This window comes from Topomyia yanbarensis, chromosome 1 (genome assembly GCF_030247195.1).
Source record: "Topomyia yanbarensis strain Yona2022 chromosome 1, ASM3024719v1, whole genome shotgun sequence".
NCBI lineage: Eukaryota > Metazoa > Arthropoda > Insecta > Diptera > Culicidae > Topomyia > Topomyia yanbarensis.
Window position 1 is genome coordinate 209,350,940 of NC_080670.1, and position 27,866 is coordinate 209,378,805.

At 44.5% G+C, this 27,866-nt stretch overlaps 1 protein-coding gene across 2 annotated transcripts in view; it reads left to right on the plus strand.

The window, feature by feature from the left end:
- LOC131690537 (uncharacterized) overlaps positions 1-27,866 on the plus strand; it is a 191,751-nt gene that overhangs the window by 3,856 nt on the left and 160,029 nt on the right. The window contains exons 4-7 of one of the 2 annotated variants that reach the window (XM_058976404.1): positions 5,146-5,178; positions 5,334-6,699; positions 6,762-6,872; positions 8,301-8,730. In XM_058976404.1, coding sequence (XP_058832387.1) covers positions 5,146-5,178; positions 5,334-6,699; positions 6,762-6,872; positions 8,301-8,730 — 1,940 coding nt within the window. The remainder of the gene's footprint in view (positions 1-5,145; positions 5,179-5,333; positions 6,700-6,761; positions 6,873-8,300; positions 8,731-27,866) is intronic. The other variant, XM_058976412.1, reaches the window with a different exon arrangement.

Genomic DNA, 27,866 nt, shown 5'->3' on the forward strand with positions numbered 1-27,866 from the left:
CTACAAAAGTCGATCCCCATGAAATTGCTGAAGAGCTCGGCGAACACTTCAGCTCGTTATCCTCAGATGCTACGTTCCCTCCAACTTTTTTTAGCATGATGCAGAAAACATGGAAGAGCACCCATATACTCCGCACCGGACTCCGTACAAGACTTCAACAGAGCGTTCTCCGGAACAGATTTACCGGTGGCGCTCGCTACAGCCCACGGCAACTCCGCGGGACTAGATGACGTCGGCTACCCTATGCTACAGCATGCTCCACCAGAGGCTAGAAGAAAGCTGTTGGAATGTTTGTTTTGTAATCCCCATACCAGAGAAGGGTAACGCTCCCCGTACCGCGGGACTTTCGAGCGGTTAGCTTGCTCTCCTGTGTAGAGAAAACTATGGAGCAGATGGTCAACAAACGGCTCATGACCTATCTCGAAAAAAAACGCCCATCTTGACCAGCACCAATTCGCATTTCGCAAGGGTGGCGATCTGCATGCCGACATAACAATATTGGACATCGCCAAGGCGTACAACACAGTCTACCGTGAGAAGGTTCTCTGACAACTAGCTAGCTGGGGAGTCACCGGAAACCTTGGGAACTACATTAAAGACTACCTCAACAATACAGTCCAGAACGTATGGGGTGAGCACAGATCCCTGTTGTATCCCAAAGGGATCCGTCATGAACCCGCTCTTAGCATCTCTGCCGGGTGGGGGGGGGGGGGAGCTAATATGTTCGTCTACGCCGACGAGGTCATAATCGTCGTAGTGGGAACATCGACCACTCGAGTACGGATAAAGCTCCAAGCCGCAGTAAGTACCATCGGGAAATGAGCTGAAGCAGTGGGGTTCAACATAGCTGCCTTCATATTCCCAGTATCACACTGTTGTAATTCCCATCACCTAGCCATTAACAGACCAGTCAAACTCAGAAACACACCTATCTTTTTCCGCAGAGAACCAAAAATCCTCGGTACTGGACCGCCGTATCACACTTTCCGGACTGTCAAACGAGACTGTGAAAGCAGGAAACGCCTCATTCGAACCATCAGTGCCCGACATCCGACATGGAACAGGAGAACTGCTCTGAACGAATCTCCAAAGGCCAGGGTTCTTAAAGCAGCCAACCTCGTTCTGCAACTCAACATCGACGATTAAACCCTTATCGCTGACTACACCATCGATCTCCACATTGCGAGAAGGAATGTAGACGCGATACTCCACCGTAAAGGGACTATTGATAGCGATATTGTTCGCCTGTTTGAAGTTGCGCCGTTTATCTAGATGGGCCATTTTATCTCAGTCACAACTGAACAGAGCTATGCTGTACAGCGGTTTATTTTTGTACCGAAAGTATACCTAATAACTAGCCGAATTATCCTGGTAGACTCTAGGGTGCGGAGCTGAGTGGTATTAATTTCCATTTCGTTTGGAGATATCTGCTTTAGACCTACGAGTAGTCCTGAATATGTTTCTAAAACTACATTTTGATCTGACTTCTGTTCACGGTTACAAAACTTCAAACCAAGAGAATAACTGAAAAAAGCAATAAGAAAGATAAAACAAAATCATTCACTACCCGGATGCTACGGAGGATTTGAATATATCACAAGCATACAGTTACACCTTCTAAGCTAAGTTTACTAATGTCAGAAATGGGCATTTTCGCTGGTTTAAACATAACGTATCAACACACATTTGGTCTGATAACTGACTTGCCTATAGCTCGCCAGATTTTTTGAGCCCTTTCGAAGTTTGCGCATCGGATCTTTATCGGCCTGAAACTCGCACCTATGGTCTCTTTACACACTAACAAACAATCTAAAGCCTTGATGCTTTTTGTTGTTTACACAGAGTCTGCGATCCTGGCGTTTCCGGACATGTTCAGGATAGTCATACAGAAATGCCTGGACGATGGCTACTTCCCGGATAGATGGAAGATTCAGAAGCTGGTATTACTGCCAAAACCAGGGAAACCACCAGGAGATCCAGCATCGTATCGGCCTATATGCCTGCTGGATACTCTCGGTAAACTCCTGGAAAGAGTCATCCTCAACAGGCTGACGAACTATGCTGAAAGTGAGAACGGACTATCACAGAGACAGTTCGGGTTCCGGAAAGGAATATCGACGGTGGACGCCATCCGTATCGTCATCGCGAACGCGGAGAAAGCATTGAAGCAAAAGAGAAGGGGTAATCGCTACTGCACCGTGGTAACGATAGACGTGAAGAACGCGTTCAAAAAGTTACTTTCAGAACCGAGTACTGGTCTACGAAACGAACACGGAGCAGAGGTCGATTAGGGTAACGGCGGGAGTACCTCAGGGCTCCATACTCGGCCCAACGCTCTGGAATATTATGTACAACGGAGTGTTAACATTGGAACTGCCCAGGGGAGTGGAGATCGTCGGCTTTACAGATGATGTTGTCCTGACGATAACGGGCGAGACCCTTGAGGAGGTGGAGATGCTGACGGCAGAGACAATAGGCATCGTGGAAACCTGGATGACTGAAGTCAAGACTGAGGTAGTGCTGGTTAGCAACCGTAAGCAAATCCAGCGTCTCGAGATCAGCGTCGGGGGAACAATCCATTCCGTCGATACGCGCGCTGAAGCACCTGGGTGTGATGGTTAACGATCGGTTGAATTACAACTGCCATGTCGACTATGTATGTGAGAAGGCTGCGAGGACAACTAGCGCGTTGGCTAGGATCATGCCGAATCACGGAGGGGCAAGAGGCAGCACGAGACGTCTCCTGGCGGGTGTCTCATCCTCAATCCTGAGATATGGCGTACCGGCCTGGGCTGCTGCGCTGAACTTAAAGCGGAACCGGATGAAATTGACAATGGCTGTTCGTGGCGCGAGTGCGTACAGAACGATATCGTCGGAGGCGGCATGCGTAATTTCCGGGATGATTCCCATCTGCATCACTCTGGCTGAGGACGTAGAATGCTACCAGCGGAGAAATGAACGTAATGCAAGGAGACTGGTTCGAGCGGACTCGTTGGCTAAGTGGCAGCAAGAGTGGGATTACACGGAGAAAGGAAGGTGGATCCACCGACTCATCCCAAATGTGTCTACTTGGGTACATAGGAAGCATGGAGAGGTGAACTTCCATCTGACGCAGTTTTTGTCCGGGCATGGATGCTTCCGGAAATACCTACATCGGTTCGGACACGCTTCGTCACCCCTTTGCCCGGAGTGTGTGAACGTGCAAGAGACACCGGAACACGTGGTCTTCGAATGCCCCAGATTCGAAGAAGTCCGAAGGGGTATGCCTGATATAACAGTGGACAATATCGTCGAAGAGATGTGCCGCGACGAGCATATCTGGGACGCTGTCAACAAAGTTGTTACGAGTATACTCTCCGAGCTGCAAAGGAAGTGGCGAAGGGACCAACAAAGTAACGACGTTGGTTAGAACGCCGCAGTGGAACCACAAATAGGGTTTCGGGAGAAATTCCGCCGCCGGGAAACTCACCGACGGGGACCAGTTGAGTAGTACGCGATGTAGCACAGGGCTCGGGTCGTCGGGGCGCCAGCGAACCATACGTCAGGCTTTCCAGGAATAGCCGGACCGACCTCGACACCCCACCGGGTAGCTCGTGAGTAGGCTAGATCTACCGCCTAGGATTGGACCGAGTAGACCGCGTCGAATAACTAGCAAAGGGTCGTTTGGGTGCCAGTGAACCCGAAGCTACGCTCCACCCGGAATCGCTGGATGGACCTCAGCACCTAGTGGCTGGCCCGTTGACTAGGCTAGGTTCACCGCCGGGGACTAGGCCGAGTAGACGAAGCGGGGAGCTAAATGGCTCATAGAAAGGTACATCGGTATCGAGAGCAATCTACCGCCGGGGAATTCACGGTAGGGTAGAGTCGACTACGTGGCCTACCCGACAGAATCGTGGCGAAAAAGGGAGCTGATTGGCTCACGAAGCAAACACCGCTACCGAGAGAAATTCCGTTGCCCGGGAACTCTCAGTCGGAGTAGGATAATATCCGAATTGATCTCAATAAAGCTGGGAGCTAAATGGCTCAAGGAAGCGGGTATCGGTGTCGGGGGAAATTCCTCCGTCGGGGAACTATCAGTCGGAGTAGGATGACTTCACCGTTGAGCACTATCCAAGCGGATCGTGATAAGGCCAGGAGCTGAATGACTCACGGAAACATAAGCTGAATGGCACAGGGAATCAGCACCTAAATGGCTCACCACAGGGATGAGAAATAAACGGCGACGTAATGGATGGAGACAAGAAGCAGGAAAGGTATCGAGAGTTAAATCAAAGCTCATAGGTCGTACAACTCCATGAACCAAGCGAGGCTCCGAGATAGAGCAGCAGAAAGAGGTGCGACGAAAGCGCAACAAACCCCCCCCCCCCCCACGAAGTAATACGATGACGTAGTTCCGTGGGGAAGAAGGGCGTAAAAAGTAAGAAATGTTTTTAGTGGTTAGGCACGAACGTGAGTCGTGAGTCCCACACAGTGCCAATACACTACAGGCCAGGCTTTTGAACCTTTTTTAACCTTACTATAAAAAACAGAGTCTGTTTTAGAAGACTAAATATTGGCACCAGTCTCACGAATTCAACAGAAGCTGTTGCCCTATCTAGTGTACCACGAACTATAAACAGTTAGTCCGCGATATATTCACGATCCTCTTCCTCTCCGTTTCAACCTCTACGACGCAATGTCCATCAGTAACTGTGAGAGGTACACCGTCATAACGGTGAAAAGGCTTTCAAAAAAAAAATTGGACACGATCATCTCTACGAGAGAAAAGCAGAGACACCATTTTGGATTCGGAAGGGCCTACTCGCAAGCAAACGCCTAAAAGTATGCACAACATTGAGCTTGCGACCTTCACAGGACAGAGGTGCTGTGATCAATGACGTTGCGCATTTGTCTCAGTTTTTTCTTCAACTATCCCATTTGCTACAATTTTGTAGAAGTTAGAGGGCTTTCGATATTTTTTTTTAAATAAATTTAGCTGGGAACTGGGATTAGTCAGGTAGATTCTGCTCATCTGACCGACCGCGCCTGCCAAAATTGTTTCACCTTGGTAACATATAATCGTCTTGGTCCTGACTTTTTAACGATGATGTTATCCCTGTTATATCTGATTTTGCAATGCATTCGAAACACCCTTGTGGAAAGCAGAAATGGGAACCGAAAAAAGTTGAAAGGTTTACCGTAAGTTCCATCTGTTGTTGACTACTTTTTCCTCCAACCATGTCCTCATGTGAAGAACTGTTTGGATTTGTCCGATCTCAAACTAGAACTTCACATCGAAACAAAATTCGTTGTAAACATTAATCCAATCTCCCTTTTCTTTCCCCCCACGACAGCAATTCCCGCTCGAGCAACGACTACTACGATGATGGTGCAAACTTTAAGGTGCCCTATCCACCGAAAGGTGGCGGCGGCGGAGCCGGAAGTAGCGGTCGCAGCCGTCGAAACTCACAATCATCCAATATGAGCCGCGAGAATAGCATGGATCGAGCGGTGGGAGTGACTGGCGGTGGCGGTCGAGGAGGACGAGGCGCTGGCAGTGGGAAACCGTACAGGGACAACAGCCAGGATAGATACTATGACCGGGGCGATCATCGGTATGCACACCGGAAGGGTATTGGTGGCGTCGATCGATACAGCAATAGTAGAGATAATAGTATGGAAAGGGTTGGATCGTGGCAGCGGAATGATTCCACTAACTGGAGAGGTTCGAATGATGTTAGCTTGGCGGAAAAGACGGATGTTAAGATAGCGGAGATGACGAAACAGTTTGAGGAGCAGATCGGGATTCAGAAAGGTCCCGGTGTGTTGGTACTTCCACCGAAGATTCCTCCCGTTGGTGGTGAAGCCGTCGTTGACCGTCCAAGGGACGCTGATCAAACCGGAAATGCTCGCACGCTGTTCGATCCAAACAATCCGAATAAACCGATTGTGGTGCCACAGACGCAAACTCGTAACTATAATCCTCCTGAAAATTTGGACGCGCTGGGAAACTCTGGAACAAACAACGAACGGAAACGTGCTTCCAGCGGCAATCAATTAACGAACCAGCGTCCTGTTTGGTACGACACCAGTAACCCGAAAGCTCATCTACTACGTAACAAAGACATGGTCCATCAGCTGGAAGCGGCCGATAATCGACTTCAAGACCTCCTGCTAAGCGGCAATCTCTTCCGTGAGTGGGACGTCTACGTTCGAATACGAACCGATCTGCAGAAGCTGCTGGAATCTTTCCTCCTCTCGGAGATTCATTTCGCGCAGGATGTCAACCTGGAGAACCACTTTTGGAAGCTGCTCTACTACAACATCATCGAACAGATGCGAAAACTGCTGGTTGAAGATCCGGATCCGCATAATCGGGCCTACTACCGGGAGAAGGCTTTGGATATCATCGAAAATGGTACTCAGTTTTTTGAACAGTTGCTAACCCTGCTGGAGCGTCACTATAACTTTAGCTTGGAGAAGTTCACCGGTCCGAATGCGGCTACCTATACCAAGGGTAGCAAATTCGGACTCGCACTCGTTTCGGCTCAGAAGTTGTTTCTTTTTCTCGGTGATTTGGCGCGTTATCGGGAGACTTGCTCTTCGCAGAACGAACCGACGAATTTCCGCAAGGCGAAACAGTGGTATGTTAAGGCGCAGCAGATTCGACCGAGTAACGGAAGGCCTTATAATCAGTTGGCGCTGCTCTCGGTTTATGCGGTAGGTTTTTTTGTTCTGTTTGGTTGATTTTGATTTGGGTTAATCGTACGGTTTTGTTACAGAAACGTAAGATCGATGCCGTCTACTTCTACATGCGCAGTCTGATGTCGTCCAATCCGTTCGAATCGGCGCGTGAGAGTTTGATGGATTTGTTCAATGAGACGAAGAAGAAGGTAGGTTCGATTCTGATTTTCAGTGTGATTGGTTTGGTTGTAGGTTTTTTAGCGCTGTAGCACTGACTGGCTTTGGACGATGTTCGAATAGTGGGAACGTTTGTGCGGCGGATGTGGTCACTTTTCTGTGAAGTGTTATACGAATTTTGAAATGAGCGGCGGAGAATAAAGTCCAGAAGAGGAAACCTTGCTTCGTGCAGCAAATTATATTAGAATGTAAAATCGGCTGAGAGCTTCAAGTGCGACTCGAATCTCTTGCAAAGATCTTCTCAGAAAAAGGCGGCTACCACAAATCTTCAGTTGAAGATGGCGAATGATAAACTAAAACCCTCAAAAAAAGTCGTGGAAAACCCTGATCGAGAATCTCTATTTGGATGAAGCCACAATACGAAGGAAAAACAATGACGCTTGACGATTAGAACGGTTTATTTTTCAAGGTGTGATAGAAAAGTGCATAACGAGTTGCTTGGTCGCAAATGACAGGTCGTATCTCCAACTATAGCAAGCATTGCACACGTAAAGAGAAACTCGAACAAATGGCACCGACCTCTCTGAGCGATTTCAGATCAACAACGATGAATTTTTAATTTCGCAGAGAGTAGCTGTCGTCAACACGCTCCAACTGGATTTAGGATGGCATCCTCTTATCATCAGTTGTCTTTTCATTTGGATAGAAGTTTATGTTGGCAGTCAAGTTAAATTAGATAAACTGAATTTTGATGGACGTAATAGCCATTGGGAAATCTAGAACTCTAAAAGAATATCTTCAATTATTTCTACACAGTGATAATCCACTTAAAACAAGTTCATGTTCGATAAAATAGAAGATTGTCGCCGTTAAAAGGATTATTATTTCTTCAGTGATCATTCGTTCTGTGAATATGTGGAGGCTGTACAGTTTTTTTTGTATCAAAATTATGGCCACAACGGACGCACTCAGCGGAACCACTGTTCGACTCGATCCTACAATAAACTAACATTCAATTCTGAAACCATAGATAATAGGCTAGCGTAACCTTTTACTAACCGAGTGTCGCTTATTTATCTGCTTTGAAATTCCAACATGCCGCCACCACATTACACACAAAACTAGCATAAGCTTTTGGTGAGTTTCCCATCGTCGGATGAAAACCATTTTCCATCCATCTAATGCCTCCCTCCATCATCCATCCATCCCGTCCCTTCTCATCTAGTTGAAAATAATACCTACTCTATTAACTTCTGGTAGACAAATTTAGACAAGATGATGATGACACTTGTCATTTCCTAATACGTACCGGAGCGTGTGTTTGTTGAATGCCATCCGCACCTGACCGACTTCGACCGATTAAAGTTGTATTACATCTGTTTCTTTGCTTTTTTTTTCTTCTCTTCTCAAATGTGACCCCCTTTGGGGACACTTCCCTTAAACGGAACACTCACCAACAGTACGAGAGCAGCCAGCGCAAACGGGAGGAAAAGAATCGAGCTCGGTTGAAAGAGAAAGAGCACCGCTTCGATGGTCACCTGCGCCGGGAAACTTGGATCCATCCGGAGGGTGGTCCTCGGGTTCACCGGACCGCTCCGCTGGATCCGCTGCTAGCCGGACGCACTGCCGGCGAAAGTAGCGAGGAAGAGGAGGAAGAACTCCGCCAGTTGGATTCGATCGAACTGAACAAACGTTTCATCGTCAGCTTTATGCACGTGCTGGGCAAACTGATCACCAAAACAGGGATGGAATCGTTCACACCCTGTGCGATCCAGATGCTGCGGGAATTTCGGGCACTGATCCAACATTCGCCGATTGCCGTCACCTCGCACCGGCTGCTGCAGCTGATGTCGCTGAACATGTTCGCCATCGAGATCACCAAACTGAAAGGTAAGTGAAGTTGTTGTTGTTTTTTTATTTTCAATCAGAACGGGTTCAAGATCATAAATATCGCGACAGAAAATTATCTAGTCACAGCTGAGAAACGGATCGTGCTTGGATTGCTTCACAGCCACACGTTCCGCTGTTATATTGGCTGTCCCTATCAGAAGCAGTGATTGATCGACGGTCTATCTACTCCTCCGCCAACCCCATCCCACCTCATCACAGGTGGAATGAGTGATGGTATGACATTAGAACCGACTTCCCTCCAATATAATTATGCATCAGCTATGAATGAGCTATTATAGTGGCGCATCTCGGTGACAGTGTGAAAAATGTTGTTTGCTTGACTCCGCGCTGGTCATCAGCGCCGTTGAGCCCCCCATAACTGGTTACGCGAAGGGAAGGCTAAAATTAGAAGTGCTTCCATTCGCCTGGAGGGGCCTGGAGGTTGTGTATCTTCGCCCGTTTGCCTCCTGTCGTCGTCGTCGTCGTTGTTGTTGTTGTTGTTGGCGTAATGTCCTGCCCTGCAGCATTGTGGATTTGTTCTGATGGATTTGATGGGTTCTGAGATGACGATGGACGAAACGAATGGGTAACGACGACGACGGCGACGATGAAGGATGAGTTATTGCTGCGCGATAATCGATGACAGGGTTGAGACAGATGACATTTGTTTGGACGATGTAAGATTGCGGTGATCCGGTGATTAGTTGGAGATAGTGCGGTCAATTGGTCAGCCGAGTGGGATAATGATGAATCACCGCAAGCCCCGTTCCCATATGATTAACAAAGGGGTGGTTAGTGGTAGTGTTGCAAGATTTGCATATGTAACGGAATTGTTTTCTCTGGACGTTAAATAATAAAATTATATTCTGAAAAATTCTCTATCGATTTATATAGCTGCTTACCTGCTCTTCCGGTCTTAGCTTCATATAACAGGTATAACATAATATATAAATGATCGTTTTTATTAAATTGTCTGTTCTACAGAGTGTAGATGTCATCAAACAATACCCCTTTACGAATATCACATCACATCAGTGATAGAGTAGTGAGTATATGGCCAAGTTCACTCCGGGTGGTTACAAACTGATACGCTACTGAAAAAACTAGATTTTTTTTTGTTCTGTTTTGATATGATCAGCTAGTACCTGCAGTATGTAGGGTAAATACGCATTGTTTGGTCTGAGTGGAATGATGGGCGATGTTTTATGTTGTCAACAAATGGACGATCTTTGATGAAATGAGACTTTCAAAAAGTTGAGGACGATCAAAAAATTATTTCACGCTATTAGAGATGAGGTGGGAAATAGGGCATTACGAATTCTGACATATTGCGACATATGGGAAAGGGAGCATAAGCTAGAACTAGACGTTTAAAATTATTTTGCGACGTACTTGTGGATTGTATTAAAGAAATTTGTGGCAATTAATGATTCAGAATTCCAGAGTCAACAGATCAGAGTCCATGGTTCAAAATCGAGCGGCGATGAATAAATGTCGGACTGCTGAATAATGCTTCGTAAAATCCCTCTAAGGAACCATTCATAAAATACGTGACGCAAAATTTTTCCAAAATTGACTTTCCTCTCGCTCTATGACACAATTTGCAATTTTGGCGATTAATCTTCCTTGAAGTAATTATGAAGAATCAATTTTTCAAAAAACTATTTAGAGATTTGATGTCTTCAGTAAAGTGGTTGCTAATGATATTAGAAACAACTTTGTTGAAGAAATGAATGATAAAAGTCCCTTAGTCCAGAGTCTAGAGTTCGGAGTCCTGAGTCCAGAATCCAATGTTTTGAATCCAAAATCCAGGTACCGGATCCAGATTCTCGAATCTAGAGTACCACATCCACAGTTCCGAAATCGGAATTCGCAGCTCAGAGTCTCGAGACCAGAGTCCGGAGTCCAGAATCCCGAGTCCAGAGTCTAGAGTATCGAATTCATTGGATTCTGGACCAGGGACTTTAAACTCAGAACTCGAGCTGAGTCCCTGGTCCAAAATCCAATGTTCCGCGTCTAAAGTCTAACGTTCAGAATCCCATGTCAGGAGCTCCACGCCAAGAGACCAGAGTACCGAGCCTAGAGTTCGGAGTTCAAGGTCTCTGGATCAGAATCCGGAATCCCAAATCCAGAGTCTCGAGTCCTAAGTACAGAGTTCGGAGTCTTGAGACCAGAATCAAGAATCCCATGTCAAGAGTCCCACGTTAAGAGACAAGAGTCTGGAATCCAGAGTGCGGAGTTCAGAGTCTCGAGATTAGAGTCCGGAGTCTCGAACCCAGAGTCGGGACTCTGGATTTGGATCTTCGGACTCTCTCAAATTCTTGAGTCTGGAGTTCAGAGTATTGAGACCAGAGTCCGGAATTTCGAGCCCCGGCTCCAGAATCCCGTATTCAGAGTCCCACGTCAAGAGACAAGAGTCCGGAGTCTAGAGTTAAGAGTCTCGAGATTAGAGTCCGGAGCCCGATTCCAGAGCCTCGAATATAGTGTCCTGAGTATAAAGTCCTTGGTCTAGAATTCAGAGTCCCATGTTCAGACGGGCAAATCCCGAATTCAACGTTCCGAGTCCAGAGTTCGGAATTCCAGAGTCCGAAGTTCCAAATCCAAGAGTCCAGAGTCTCGAATCAAGAGTTCCGAGTCTAAACAGCCTGGTCCATAATCCAGGGTCTCACGTTCAGAGTCCCGAGTGTAGAGTTCGGCGTTCAGATTCTCGAGACCATCGTTTCGAGTCCAAAGTCCAGAGGACCGGATCCAGATTTTCACGTCCAGGGGACCATGTCCAGAGTTCCGAAATCAAAGTTCGGAGTTCAGAGTCTCGAGACCAGAGTCCGGAGTTCCGAGTCCAGAATCCCGAGTCTAGAATACCGAATTCAGAGTCCCAAGTCTAGAATACCGAATTCAGAATCTCGAGTCTTAGTTTAAAGTCCAATACCATTTCGGTAGTTCCACGTCAAGAGACCAGAATCCCGAGCCTAGAGTTCGGAGTTCAAAGTCTCGAGATCAGAGTCCGGAGTTCCAAATCCAGAGTCTCGAGTTCCGAGCCCAAAGTCCCGAGTCCAGAGTTTAGAGCCTTGCGATCAGAATACAGAATCCCACTCAAGAGTCCCACGTCAAAAAAAAACAAGAGTCTGGAGTCCAGAGGGCGGAGTTAAGAGTCGGGAGTCTCGAATCCAGTGCCTCGGATATAGAGTCCCGAGTCTAGAATTCAGAATCAGGGACCTAAATCCCGAACCCAAAGTTCCGAGCCCAGAGTTCGGAGTTCCAGAGTCCGAAGATCCAAATCCAAAGTGCAGAGTCTTGAATCAAGAGTTCCGAGTCTAAGCAACCTGGTCCATAATCGCCCGAGTCCATAGTTCGGCGTTCAGAGTCTCGAGACCAGAGTTCCGAGTCCAAAGTCCAGAGGACCGGATCCAGATTTTCGAATCCAGGGTAGTACGTCCAGAGCTCCGAAACCAAAGTTTGGAGTTCAGATTCTCGCGATCAGAGTCCCGCGGTCACGAGGTATGGTATACCTTTCCCAGGCGGATCCTTAGCTACATTAATAATGTACTACCCGGTTGGGACAACACATGTAGACCAACAAACAGTTCGCTTCCAACTAGATTGGATTCGGGCAAGCCATAAAAGATAACCTGAATAGTGGTCGCAGTGCCAAAGTTTCCTCCAACAAAAAAAAAATCAGAGTCCCGCGTCCCAAATCCAGAGTCGGGACTCTGGATTTGGAGCTTCGGACTCTCCCAAAGTTCCGAGTCTGGAGTTCATAGTATTGAGAGAGTCCGGAATCCAGAGTCCCGAGTCTAAAGCCGTGGTTTCTCCGGAATCACATGTAAAGAGACCAGAATCCTGATCCAGAGTACTCGAGATTAGATTCCGGAGTCCCGAATTCAAATCTCCTAGCCCACAGTCCCGAATCCAGAGACCCAAGTCTAGAGTCCGGAGTTCAGAGTATTGAGCCAGAGTCCGGAGTCTCGAGTCCAGAGCCTCGATATCAGGGTCTGGAGTCCCGAATCCAGAGTTCAGAGTTTTAAGACTAGAGTTCGGAGTCTATAGTCCCGAGTCTAAAGACCCAGGTTTAGAATCCAGAATCCCACGTCCAGAGTCACCTCAGAGTTTCGAGTCCAGATATCTTTGTTCAGTTTCGATACCAGAATCCGGAGACCCGAGTCCTAAGCCTAGAAATCTGAAGTGCAGTGTCTTGAGACCAGAGTCAACAGTTTAGTCTAAAGTCCTGAATCCCCAGGTCCCGAATTCCAAATTCAGAGTCCCGAGCCCATGTACGCTGACAAACTGAGGACACATGGATGGCCCCTTCCCGAAGCACGACCCAACCAGATGGTGGACTCAATCGCACATCGATGCAGATAGTGAAAATGTTGCTGACAATTAGGTCGTCAACGACGAGCTCCTACCAACGGCAAAAAGACTGAGAGTGAAGAAAGATTCCAGTCTGCACGGCATCCCCAAAGTAGCACTGAAGACTGCGATTCTGTTTGAACATGCTTCGTCACCTCTTCACTCGAAGGGTGTGATTGAGCAACTGATACCGGAACACGTGGTCTTCGAATGCTCTAGGCTCGAGAAAGTTCGAAGCCGCTGCCAATCAACAAATTCGGTTCGGGAGAAATTGCTTTGCCGAAAGGCTCTTCGTAAGAGTAGACTAGATCCAAGGCAGGGGACTATTTTGAGTAGTCCACGACGTAGAACGGCATTCGGGGCGCCAGGAAACAGGATGCAAGACTCCACCGGAGTCCTTGGACCGACCTCGGCTTTCTAGCGGGTGGTCGGTAGAGGAGACTCAGACAGGAGTCGGAGAATGGGTTTTGGGACAACTTCCACCGCCGAGGAACTCTGCATCCTAAGACCATCGGCGGAGACTAGATTAGTGTTGTGAGACGAAGTGCTGGTTTCGCGGATCGTCGGGGCGTCAGTAGTAGGGCCAGCAGTCCCTTCGAAGTAGTCGCATCTAGTGGTCCCGGGGAAATCGAGTCACAAGGCTCACTTACACCACTCTGGTTAGCATTTGGGCGAGTCTTTTTGTGTACATCCCACTCCCTGAGTGATAATTTTAGATGTCTGAAGATTTTTGATCTTCTTCCTGTATATACATGAAAAAGAGCTCCGAGTTCAGAAAACAGAGTCTCGAATCCAGAATCGCGAGTCTACAGTCCAAAGTTCCAAATACAGAGTTCAAGTTTCAGAGATCCGAGCTCATAGTCCTGAAGGCCTAAAAACGCTTATAAAGGCTAAATTAGCTTGAAAAGTTATGATTAATATATTTAAACGCTTAAACCCTATTAGAAATAGGCGGAAAGGTATGAGAGGGAAAGTGACGATTAGGGACAATAATTCAGACGTTTATAAATTGATTCACTTTCAATAGTTGATGGTGCGGGTTGGTACTGAACCTATGGCCTTCGACTGGCATGATTCATTCTCATTGCTATGGATGTCTTAACGACTTTAATTGCTTCTTCTAGCAAAGCCCGATTAATTTATAGTCTGTGACAAAATTGTAGACAATTAAATTATCTTTCTTAATTTCACTTGCAGTCATAATGTGGTGTATACAGTGACACCTAGCGGTGAAACGACCGGCTGTGTTGGGTTTTCGCCATGTAAGCTGTTGAAAAATTCAATACAAACTTCAGGCATTTTGGTCCGGTAGCTACACTTGTCTGATTTGCTTCAAATTTTGAGTAAACACTCCTGCTGGGACTAGGAATCGACTCAGGAATGGGCAGATTTCATTCATTATTTTTCTGGCAGTGTAATGTGGTTCTTACTAGTTGTCGACCTTTGTAAGGTTAGGTTGTTTCAGAAAAAAATACTACATCACTGGTGCCTGAAATTGAACCATTTGTTATTATTTATGTATTAAGGTTTTAACCTCAAAAGTCATCAATCTTTGCTGGAAATAATACACTTTTTAAAGAGAATAATGTCATTCAAGACAGCTAAAATACCGAAAATTATATTTGCCGTCTACATTTAGCACACTGTCTTCCGCTGGATTTTCTATCTCGGTGGGGAATCATAATTTACTTGTTGATTGTTCCGTCTGCCTTCTCCCGCGCTATTACGTACGTTCCTGTTGATGTCACTAGAGCAGTTTTGGTTTTCACCGTTGAATGTTTGATATTTTTGTGTTTCTGAGAGATGCTGGTATCCCGAGCAAATTATCAAATTGCCAAACTTCACATCCATCAAACCACTTCTACACCTCAAAATGAACTTATAAATACTTTTTTTATGGGATTTTTAATCGTGTTAATCGTGTTTTTAATAGGTCGATTCCATTTGAAGAAATATCAAAAATATCAAATTTAGATCATGAAAAATGGGTTTTTTGTTTGCTCCAGATAACCGGATCTTTGTTTATTATTTCCCTAGCTATGCTAGTTATCGGTTATGGGATACCATCAAATATTGTTTGTCCAAAATATATGCTTGGGCGCTTTCTGTGGTGTAGCACCAGGTGTCGAAGGCTGTTTGTTAGTCTTGATCGTGGTAAACGAATTTTCTTAAGCTGGTTTGGCGCACGGCTTACCGTAGTATGCCGTCTGGTTACAGAGCTGACACTAGGGCTTCTGTCCAGGATATGTGCATAGCGTTGTTTAAATGTAAGTAATAGCTACTGTTGAAAATCATCAAAAATGCCACGGAAAAAGTTTTTCAAGTGCCATCACTTCTCCATATTTCGACATAAATCTTTCAATGTAATTTGTGCTAGTGGTCGGTTCTCTACACGATTGATTGGCGTTGCATGTTGTTCTTCACTAAGAAGCTTTCTGCTGCGGCTAAATTATTGAAGGTTATCAGTACAATATTACGTGTATGATGTAGTTGTATGTGCGACACTTCCGTTAGCTCAAGCTGTGCGAACTGTTTGGATTTTGTGTCATTCATTTGATGTCAGTTTTTAATTGCCCGGCAAGTTGGTGTCAGTTACTGACAAGAACGTAAAAATCAAACTTTTCCCTTATGAGCAAATCAGATCACTCAGCGACGCGGGTAGTATTTGTCCGTTTGTTTGCTGTTAGAAATCGATTTTTAGTTTATGGTCTCTACGAGATAAGAAGGCAAACTGATGAAACTAAATGTTGTCGATTGCTTAGCTTGTTCATGCGGACATTCTGAGTCTTAGTCTAGGGATAAATATTTTTCACATCCTCAATGGACAGCAAATTTAATTTTAGAACCTGAAAATTTGGGGAAGAGGAGCTGCTTTACAATAGAAACGTGGTCTCTCTTGGACCTGTTTTTGAATCGAAGAATTCGGATTGGAGTTAATTAGCTTACATTGAGATTTGTCGAAAAAATTCAAAGCCTGATCGAATTTAAAAAATACACCCAAGTTTTTTTTACGCGGGGGGTACGTACCGCGTAAAAAAGCGTGTTAATTGGAAAATCCGCGTAAAAAAACCGCGTAAAAAACCGCCGTAATTCGAAAATCCGCGTAAAAAAACTCAGCAAAAGACTTAGAATATTTTTGGAAGTTTTTTTTTTTGCGCGAATTTCGCAATTAACACGGTTTTGCAAAAAATAGTACTTTTGAATGCAAAAAACTTAGAAGATTTTCGGAAAAATGGAAAAAACGGGTTTGGAAGATTCCTTATGGCCCGCACCCCAACAATATGGGTATTTTCGGAATGGTCTTGAAGAGTAGGTTCCAGAAATTGATTTTTGACGCCATTTTGAAATCAAAGATGGCGACTTCCGGTTTAGCGAAATTCGCTATAACCCATTCAATATGGATGTTTTCGGAATGGTCTTGACGAGTAGGTGCCAGAAAAAAAAAATAAATCTGCACCTTCCCCGAAGGCTTTCCATGAAAATTGATTTTTGGCGCCATTTTCAAATTTCAAATGGCGACTTCCGGCTTAGCGAAATTCCCTCATGAAAAATTTGGGCAATCATCTAAATCACCCTCAAATATAAGATCTAATCATAAACCAGCAAAATGCAAATTATTTTTATGTGTTAATCCAGGAAAGTGCGGTTAGAATGGAAGAGAGAGAAGAAAGAGACGTATGTGGTGTGAGTTGGGGGTTTGAATATTAAACATATTGATTAAATTTAAGTAAATTCAACTGTTTAATTGAAACTTCTAAAAACACCAATATTGATTTGGTTATAGCGAATTTCGCGAAATCGGTAAACCGCCATCTTGGATGGCATCAAAAATCAATTTGTGGAACCTACTCTTCAAGTTCATTCCAAAAACACTCATATTGACTGGGTTCTAGTGAATGTGGCTAACTCGGAAGTCGCCATCTTGGAATTCAAAATGGCGTCAAACATCGATCTTTGTCTACTACTCGTCAAGACCATTCCGAAAATACCCATATTGATTGGTTTATAGCGAATTTCGCCAAACCGCAAGTCACCATCTTTGATTTTAAATGGCGTCAAAAATCAATTTCTGGCACCTACTCTTCAAGTCCATTCCGAAAATACCTATATTATTGGGGTGCGGGCCATAAGAAATCTTCCAGACCCGTCTTTTCCATCTTTCCGAAAATCTTCCAAGTCTTTTGCATTCAAAAGGACTTAGAATATTTTTGCAAAAACCGCGTTAATTGGAAATCCGCGTAAAAAAAACCTCGTAAAAAACCGCGCAAAAAAAACCGCGTAAAAAACCTGGGTGTACGTCAAAAATGACACGTCTTTTCCAACCGGGAACCTTTCTGAAAAATCAGTAAATTTGGCAACACTGTTTCACGTACTTAGTTGCGATGATTTGCCTATAGTCATCGCACTTGCAGTACTGATTTGAATCTTCCCAAATGATTCAGCGATGCGGGTTTATTGATGAGGATCACTGGCTTACGGCTTGTTAGTCAAACAGCTAATCACGGATGGGAGTCAAGTGAGTAATATTTTAGTTTCCCTTCGTAGCACAATGAAAACGAGTTTATCTAGCTACCCGGTCAGGTATTTACCACCCAATCACGAACCCGGTAGCGATCCATGAACCCTACCATGACCTCAGAAATCAGAAAACCCGTACCATAACCGATCGTGACCTAGTGGCCCTTTTTCGGAAGCTTCGTCGGGTTTTCAAAAATTAATTTTTTTCATTACCACCAAAACACACCAAACGTAACGAAATTTGAATACGTCCTCGAACCGGACCGGGGACCCTATTGCCAGGTGTGTAATGAAAACGGTTATGATCTTGACACTGACGATCGATGCGAGGTGGCCCTGCGTGTTCCGCCTTGCCACGCAAAGGTCACATCTCATCACTCGCGCGTCAGCTAGCCAGCCAACCAGGGGCTGGGCATTGACCGGGTCGGTCGCAGCGGGACTAACCGGGTTCAACAGCAGAAGCAGCAGCAGATATATGCAGAAAACAGGTAGACAAATGAAACGAACAAGTTGTACTTATTCCTCTTCCGACCTCCTCTCCGGTTCTCCGGGGGTAAATCTTTCTCTTTTCGCTCGTTTGACGCAATTAAAAGTTTTAATTATAGTGGAAACTACTGACGTTTAACACCGCAATGAGTGAACCCCGCCGGACGGAATCTCTTGCGCTCGTACACACACATATCAGCCGCATTTCGGATCCGATAGTGCAGTGAGTGATGAGGGAAAAAGAATGAAATAATTAATGATCCCTATTCTTCCATCACATTCTGTAACGGTTTGGACGCTGCTTTCTTGACTGACTGGACCGAACCGGACACATCCCGCGTCGGAAAATAAGTTCAACCTTCATCACTGGGCAGAAAAGAGCGGATAACAAAAAAAAAACACAGACCTAAATGCGCGGCGGCGGTACAGCGCAGAAAATTTGCAACAAAAGACCCAAAAATTAAGCGTTACATGCCTTGAACTGAAGACCCGATTTCATAAATACCCATTCCCGAGAGGGCGGACGGACGGACGCGGTTCACGTGATCATCATCTACTGCATGTCTGCTGATCCAGGCGCAGGCGCGCGCTTGCTCTCGAAATTGAAAGGTTTTGTCCGGTCAAGCTTTTCACGGCGAATCGAATCGAATGTGGATCCATTCGAATAGACGGGGGGGTAAAGGTGAGGTGGTGGCAGGCCGATAACGATCATCGCTGCCCCTGACCGGTCGATCTGTTGGTCTGTCTGTCGGTCGTTCGTAACGGTTCCGGTAAAAGCATTTTCTGCATGTCTTATATTATTAAAAATCAGTGTAAACCGTACTCCAATTTCAGGGTTCGTCGTCGTCGTTTTTTTGTTGTTCATGCCGTTTCGCCGCATTCGTTTCCAGACTAGGATGGAATTGGTATTCAAATCTTTTGTTGGTTCAAAGCTACCAACAGTCAGTCGGGTCGCTGATATAGGGTACGCGATATGGGTAGTGAGATGTTGAGATAGTAATGAGTGACTTTGAAGGTCTGCCCCTCCCTTGCCTTGCGGCGGGTGAGTAATTGAGTCAGGCACTTTCCGTTGTTGGTTTTGTTGTTTACGCAGAATCATTGACCATCGAGTTTGGGTTGACCCTTTGGGGGTGAGTCACTATTGGCTGGTCCACAATCACAATCACGCGGCGATTGCGCTTGGGAAAGTAAACTTACTCATCAATCGCTGCGGGTTGTCTGCGGCAAAATATATAGCGTGGCGGTTTCAATGTGAATCATGCACAGAAAGCTCCAGCTTGGGTCGTCGAAATGATATGCACTTTTGCGTACTGGAATATTGGATGGTTTCCGTTTCCAGGGAACTATTGCTCTGCATAGGTTTTTTTAAATTAGTTATAGAATTTTTGTTTTGACTACGTCTCATCAGAATTTGACACCAACTTAGAGTACTAGTAAGGATCTAGCAAGCGCCGGATTGACGCTAGCTCCAAATACGGATGCATAATGTGTGTTCCTGAGCAAACCCCAAGTCAAACGTGATGTTCCGCAAGAAAGAAATTAGCTTTTGGCGAAATAGTTCTTCTTAGGAAGAAATATAACGGGTGTTCAAAAAAAAAATGAGAATGATTTCAATACCTTTCTGTAATTAAAGTAAAGAGCGTAAATTTGTTTTTCTCTCCAAGAGAATTTCTCTCTGGACTCCCTAGAAATAGGTGGCATGTTTTTTTTCGCTCGGATGCTGTCAGTTCAATCGAAGATGGCGTCGAAATAGCAAGCACTCCGCGAGCGTGTTGTATGGTTTTACGAAACGCATGGTCATCGTGGAAAAAAGTTTACGGTAGACCACTTTCGAGACGAAAACATGCCCGTGAGTACAGTTTACCGGATCCTGGTATCCCCGAGCGTGGAGCGGCCGTCCGACGAAGATAGTGACGAAGAAGAAGAAGGAAGCGTTGAAAAAGCTGCTCGACAAGGACGGGACGAGTTTGCGTTACCCCGGCCGACAGTATCACTGCTCCCATAGCTTTATTCACCGAACCCTCAAGATAGAGGACATCATCTGTCAGAAGAAGACTCGGTCCCCCCAAATACACGGACGAGCAGATAGCGATCGTTAAATCGTAGTGTTGGTGGATGACGAAGCACTATGGCGGGACGTCGTTCGTACTGGACGACGAAAGTTACTTTCCGCTTTTCCCACATTCCAGGAAATGACAGCTACTATTCCAGCGACAAGTCGGCTACAGTTGTAGACCGTAAAATTATCTTTCTTATTTCCGCTTGCAGTGATTTTAACTGATGCACACAGTGCCTCCTAGCGGCGGAACTGTAATTTGGTAGGATTTTCCATGAAAATTGCCGAAAAATCCTAAACAAGCGTCAAGCACAGTGGTCCGGCAGCTAGTCTTGTCCGATTTAGTTCAAATCTGGAGCAGACACTACTGGCAGCACTAAGAATCGAGTCAGTAGGGGGCCGATGAGCGTAATTTTTTCTTGTCTTGGAGATCCTGTGGAGCGCGCATAAGAGCCTCTGCTTATGGATCCAACTCTTTTTGGCCCTGCATACAGTGATACATTGAAAGTCGTTTGCTGGCAACATTTGACTTTGCTGATAAAAGCAACTGCAGTTACTGGTGTAGTCTATGACGACGCTTTTAGATAAAATTGTGGTTGATTTAGTAATTGGGGTAGTTGGGTATTAGTCAATGGTTTGACTGGAGCTGTTTTATACCGCGAGCTGCAGTGTTGTTTCAGGGATGGAATAGGTCCCATTCAGAAAGAAAAAGAGATCTGGTCGCACAGTTCTTTTGCTGTTCAAAGGGTCACAGATTCCCAAAAGAGAAGCAAACATTACCTGTGCCGTATGTGAGTTTGCTATCATTTCAAATTTATGCTCCTGTTGCAATATTTCCCATACAATCTGCAGGTCGTTTCTTAGGCTCCTACCTACAAATATATTCTAAATTCTTTCGACTAGTTGTCACGGTAAAATTAATGGAATTCCCCGTAACATCAAACAATCCAACCAGATCGAAGTTACAAAGCTCCACACATCTCAAACAGCTAGCAGCAAATAGTGTAGCCAAGTAATAAATTAGTCCAAAATAAGACCGATCGTTTAGAACACCTTACAGAATGTCGATAAAAACAACTGATGTATAAGCCACACCCGTATTCGCTTTGTTTCTAATAAGGCGTCTGCCATTCGATTTTCCTTAGTATTTCTGCAAGGATGGAAACATATATGTAAAGGAAACGTGCTGAAAATCGAATTGTAGACGCCTTGTTAGCAACGAATTGAATATGGATGTAGCTTGCGCGATAGGATAATTTTATGAAATAGACAAAAACTGCTATAAACCGCTTTTTGTTTAGATTTTTTTTGAATCCTTATTTTCGCTGTATATCAAAACTTCCTTACAAAAAAATTACTTTGCTTATGAAATAGATACAGGGTGCGCCAGCTGGATGTATACTTTTTCAACATTGAACAACTCCGCCATTTTCAGCCGATTTTCACAAGTAAACAAGTATTTTTTAGGATATTTTATGCCATTTATTATAAACCAGGCTTAAAATACAACGTCGATTAAATGACCACCTCCATTTGATACACAAAAAGCAGCTCCTTTGCGGGCATTTTGCATGACATTGAACAGCATTTCGGGCTTAATCGCAGCATCGAGAAAGCCGCCATTTTGGACGCCATTTTTGACACCTTACGCTCGAAACTTTTGATTTTATAAATGAACCCTTAATAAACATTTTGCAGAATAGCGCACACGTCTAAGTCATCTTAATGCGTCAAAAAAAAAATTATTAAACATTAGGTACTTTTTGCCACAATTATATAAGAGGACTCCCTTAATGAAAAATGGAATGTGAGCTTCTTCTGGAGATGGAATAAAGGCAGGGATTTTTAATAAGAGAATCGAAATGTGGACATCTTGTTAGCAACGAATTTAATATGGGTGTAGCTTACGCGACAAAATATTTTGTTTGACTTGAAGCATTCGCATTGTATGCGAATCGGTATCGAACATTTGTGTGCTCCACTGAGCATACTCAACCATTTTGGCTACCATAATAGGTTCCTGTATATTTCATGGTAATACCCGGTTACATAAAACAGCCGTGATTTCATCATGCGTATCTTGACTACGAAAATGTTCATTTTTCCCCTGTAACGAAGCTTGGTAAACGTGGTTTTAAAGTTAAGCGTGGGTGAAGAAATCGGCCTTACGAAAAATAATTTGATTGCCTACAACTTTGTCGAAGGCTGTAAATCCAGCTCCAGCGTTGTTAGGAGAAGTTTATAAAAAAACTCTTAATGAAGTGAGTCAATTTTACTGGTACCTAACAGCATGTATCAGGAGTCGATTTCTACGAACTTTGTTGGCGCAAAAATAGAGGATGCCAACATTAAGTTTTCAACAAAGAGAGATTGCAAGTTGGTGTCTTCTACAAAGTTGTGCGACAGGCATTTTTGAGTGATTGCTCCAAACATGTCCATGTACTATCTCTCTTCTTTAAAAAGCTGGTGTTCGGCACAAAATTAGCCGATTCAGCGAATTCTTTGAGAAAACGAGCCCGTACAAGCTCATCGCTGTGGCGCGTTGACAGCTTTCTGGTGCGCCGAACGCAAAATTCACCGTTGGACTTCGCCGTGAGGCATCGGCAGTACTAAGCTCCGCTGGATTACAGCTCAACAAATGGGCATTGAATTCTTTAGAAGTTCTTGAGGATGTATCATGGACTCGTAGGTCCAACGATCACCAAAGCCAAACTCTTCATGCAGCGATGCTGGGTTCTGTAAAAAAAAAGTTGAAGCGTGTCAAGGGGATCGTTCCCAGATGAATGGAAGATTTTCCATACAAACTTCATTCCAGGTTCTTTTACGATGTGTTCGATAGCGCATTTGTCGAGTTGGTTATACAAGAAGCTGAACACAACGCTCAAGCTTCCTGCAACTGTACATCTCAGGACAGATTCTCCAACTGATATCAAACGACTTAGTGGGAATCGTTGAAAGCGTTGAAAGCAGATACAGCTTTTAACCAATCTCAACAACAGGAAGCATGTTGCTGGAATCGACAAGCCTGTTGACGACATTTTCCAAGGATTGAGTCCTAACGATATCTTTAATTGTACACGATGACAAACTGGAACATCGTAGCTATCAAGTTCTTATAATCTGCCAAACAACCTTTTGAACAACGCAAGATACTACTAGTAAGCATGACCAGTTCGCAACGTGGTTCGGAACCGGAGAAGAGTTGGCACATAAAGCGTGGATGGAGAAATCGGTTCTTATTCCCACTCGCCGTGATAATCTGATGTGTACAGTACCACCTAGTAGAGAAAATATGAACAAGTCTCGACAAACATGTCAAATGGTCCTAAGTGCAAATGAGAGCCTCTCTTTGTTTAGTTTCTCTTTCGATTATTACAGCGTATTAAAAAAACTTTTCAATATTGTTTCAGGATATGTCGAAAAACTCTGATTTCGACTAGCTTATTCTGCTAAGAGTTGAGTAACAAACGTATAAACTGTTAGTTATTAGCAAAAGAGAGTGTAAACAAAGAGAAAGTGTCATTTGCACTTAGGACCATTTGACATGTTTGGCTAGAAGTAGGCATACTCCGTGGTAATTGTCGAAACATCTCATACAAACTTCAAGCACGTTCGTACGGTAGTTAGACGGCTCCGATTGAGTTTAAATTTGAAACAGATATTCCTCTCCATCGTCAAGTTGGACAGCGACAACTTAACAAAAGACGATTAACGATATTGCTTTTCCTTAAAAATCTAGAGTTCTTCTTGAATAAGGCTCACAATGCAGGTCGAAACGTCGGATGGTTTACTTCTATTTGACTGGGACAACCGTCTAAAATCACTCAATGATATCAAGAAGCACTGAGACTAATTCCATTAATTTCAGCTCTATGGATAATGATAATAGCTGTTACTACTATAGTTAAAGAATATAATTTCAGTTATAAGCCCGAAGAAAAAAAATATACACTTAACCAACGGAGTCATGTACATGTACACTGTGCAACGGAAATCCACAACGTAGTACCGTTAATTTCGTTCGGACAGTAGAGATTCATGTAGATATGATGTTTGCGGGTTTAAAGAGCTGCAAAATTACGGATAACATGCGTATTGATCAACGTACTGTTCATACAATTCAGTTTCACCATATACGAAATGTTGTACTGATTGGATTGAACGGTAACGTTAGAAACCTTTGTGTTACTCAACATCATGAATGACCATGCTAGAACGCTATTAGATCCTACTATACATTGACGCTAATGCAATCGAGGTTTGGTTGCATGATTTGTGTCCAGAAACACCCGATATCGCCATTATCAAATTTTGCTTGGAAAAGTTCTCTCCGTTGCCTTTTTTATCAGCTTGGAACTTTCTCAAACCCACCATATAAGAAAAAAAAAACTTTTTGTGATCAGAAACGGTGTTTTACGACAGCGTGCAGTGGAGCCACCTGCCGCTGAAAGCTGTAAATGAATTTTTACTTAAATGTTATTTAAAACAATCGGGCAAATTAATAGCGATTATGATTTTTCTACGCGGAAAATCGAATCTATCGGATCAACAAATTAATATTTTGTGATTTCCTACGTGATTCAGTAGTACATATACTGTCCATACTCGAAAGTCAGTCCCATGTAGATAGGGAATCCCAAAGAACATGGGACAGACTTGCGATTATGGGCAGTATAGTCAAGGAAAAAATTCCATTTTCAAATTAACAGGTACAGCTGGTCCGCGGTTTAGACATCAAAAAAGACTTACCGTAGACATTTTACACTAAAGCGGCCAAATTTATAGAAAAAAAAATTTTGTGCGTTAACATACACATGTTTAAGGAATTGAAACTTTGAGAGTTTTTACTATACTCCCTTGAAAAACTCTCAAAAATGTTATTTACGCGGGTTAAGTAGAGGGTGTTGCCCCTGGGATTCTCAACGAGTAGAGAGTATGCTGTTGAAACAACCTATTCCTTCCTTTATGACACTGCAATTTAAACCTGCCTGTGCTCAAACCACGCTGCGTACATATGACAATCAGTCTCTCACGTGCCAGCACTGTAAACAATCTGTTCAAATCCAACCCTGCGCGAGAGTACCCAAAACAAATACCGAAACTCCATCGTGATCTGTTGTCCAATCAGAAACACCTGCTAGACCTCCAGAGAAAGTCAAATCATCCAGCGCTTTAGGAGGAACCACCAGCACTACTAACGAGGAAAAGGATAGTTTCACAAACCAAAAAGAAATAAATCAAAGCAATCTCTCAGAGACACAAGTTTGACCTATTTTAACATAGGAAAATGGGTCAGAAAAATATATTATTAGACCCAGAATAGTAAGTACTTTGTAATGATCAAATATGAGCAAATTGGACTCGATCGATAGCTTCGAGAAAATCCACAGAAATTGCATATAAAGTATTCTGTCCTTTTCTCATCTATCGAATATTCCAGGTAGCGGCGGTGCCGGTAAGACGGACGATACTTGTAGGATTAAGGAATGTTGAAAAACCATTTAAATCACAAAGGAAAACGGTAAACTGGCGACGACCATCTACCTGTCGATCGCAACAAGGCATAAAAAAGAAAGCGATCATCAACCTCAAATTAAACTCAAGGACTCACATCAATTAGTTAAATCGTTGCCGACGCCGTTGTCTATACACGGAATCTTCATTTCTATGTTTAGTTTTTTGCCAACTCTCACATCTTATCTCGGCTCCGCACGTGATTTTTTTTGCCCTGTGTGACCAGCTACGTTCCGATCGACCGATTACGGTCAGGATAGAAGATGGCGCTGTGCAACCAACACACAGGGACGGAATTCTTCCCTCGGGGGCTTAGCTGACTCCAGCTAACTAGCAAGCGATGCGGACTAATCAAGCGTGACGGCGCCTGACTGCTCGAAAGTAGTTGTCCCGCCTTCTACATCAGTGTACCAACCCACCCAGACAGCGGTGGTGGATTGCGATCATTGATCTGCGCGGTGGCGACCGGCGAAATATTGTTGATTTTATTAGGCAAATAAAATGCGCTCGGCTCATGTTTGAGTAACGCCGAACGCCGACAACGACGCGCCGCCGAACTAATGAGCGCTTATCTGGGTGGAGTTGATGTAGTTGACGCAGTTCTCCCGGTTTTAGTGCGGCAGGTTAATGACGCTTTGGAATGCTTGGCTAATCGCAGGCTATAAATCAACCGGGGGAGGGAGGTATCAGGAATTTCGATTGGTCCTGCCATCATTATGTAATAGCGCCGCGAGAAAAAAAAGAACTAACTGTTTTTCGCAATTTCAGTTATCTCATCAGAGGCCATCGATACAACAAAAGGCATTTCCCGCGAGTCATTTTCGTTTGATCGGTCCCATTGTGTGCCGATTCGTGGACGCGACTCCAAAAATAGGCCAATCGAAACCCATCTCAATCAACCCACCGTGGACACACCGTGAAATTATCCTCCCAACCATTATTGATCGCAAGTGCGACCGCTAGCTGGCTGACACCGACGACGCCGAAACGAAGACTCCCAAGAAGAACGACGTGTGGCCAGCGCCGCCTCCCGTAAGCGCCCCATTGGCGTGCTTTTCATTTTTCACGATCATCTAAATTAACTTTCTCTGACAAAGAGCAAATCCTGCCATCGAATAGCATGACGGTGCGCTAAAACTATGCAAAAATGCGGATCCTCCCCGCCGCCGACCCTTCAGCTTCAGTACTTCGATCCATCATCAGCAGCAGCAGCCACGATGGACCTTCCCGATGGCAAATATAGAGATGGAGTGGCGTGCGTTATTGTGGCAATTTTTCACACTACCATCATCATCCGAGAGAATGCCATAAAGCCATTTAGGACGGCCCGGCCCTGCTGCAGAGGAAGCACTCGAATGCCGGGCCGGTGGTGGACTGCTTTACCAACATGCGTGTACACGGGGGAGAAGCTAACGGTAATCCCAATCAAATCCAGCCTTAGATTCCGTCCGTCATCATCACACATCAGGCGGTGGCCGGCCGGTACGGGGTCCGCACTCTCGGAGATAGGTTCTTCAAGTGTTTGCGCAAGTTCTGCAATTCTGCAAATAGCCATTAATCTTCTGTCCGCGTCGGCGCATCCCTTTGACCGTACCCGAGATGATGATGATGATGATGATGATGATGCGCGTGTGTTTGCCGCTGGGTGGCCCCAATCGAACCCCCTTTGGATGATGTGACGGCGGTGCATGGCATCCGGATAGGTGCTGTTTGTTCTGCGAAGTTGTATTTATTGTATGTAGTCGCACGCTTACGACTTGTGACAATACTTCAGAAATAGAAATTTTACTCTGAAAGCCTTCCGGAAGTTTTGTAGGCTGGAACGGGGTCAATTATTGATGCTGTTTGATTTGATGAATATATTCTTGATGCGTTTAGTATCAATATTTCAACTAACGGATTGCGGAGAGTCCTACTTAGTGTCTGAACACATTTGAAAGGCCAGTAGTAACGGTTTCAATAATACCATATCTAATTTTGGATACAGATACAAACTGCTTTAGTTAGTGGCCGACTGTTTCGACTATAAATTTGTTTGTCGGTTGTCACCGGGTAGCTTACAACAGTTTCCATTCGAGGTTATGATCAACCAGCCGACACATGCCCTGTGGGCTTTAGCATATTTATCATCTCAGTGTAATGCCTCCCGGCAAATATTTAACTTACCAAATAAATTTTGTTTTGTCTGGGACTCTTCCTGAATTTTACCGGA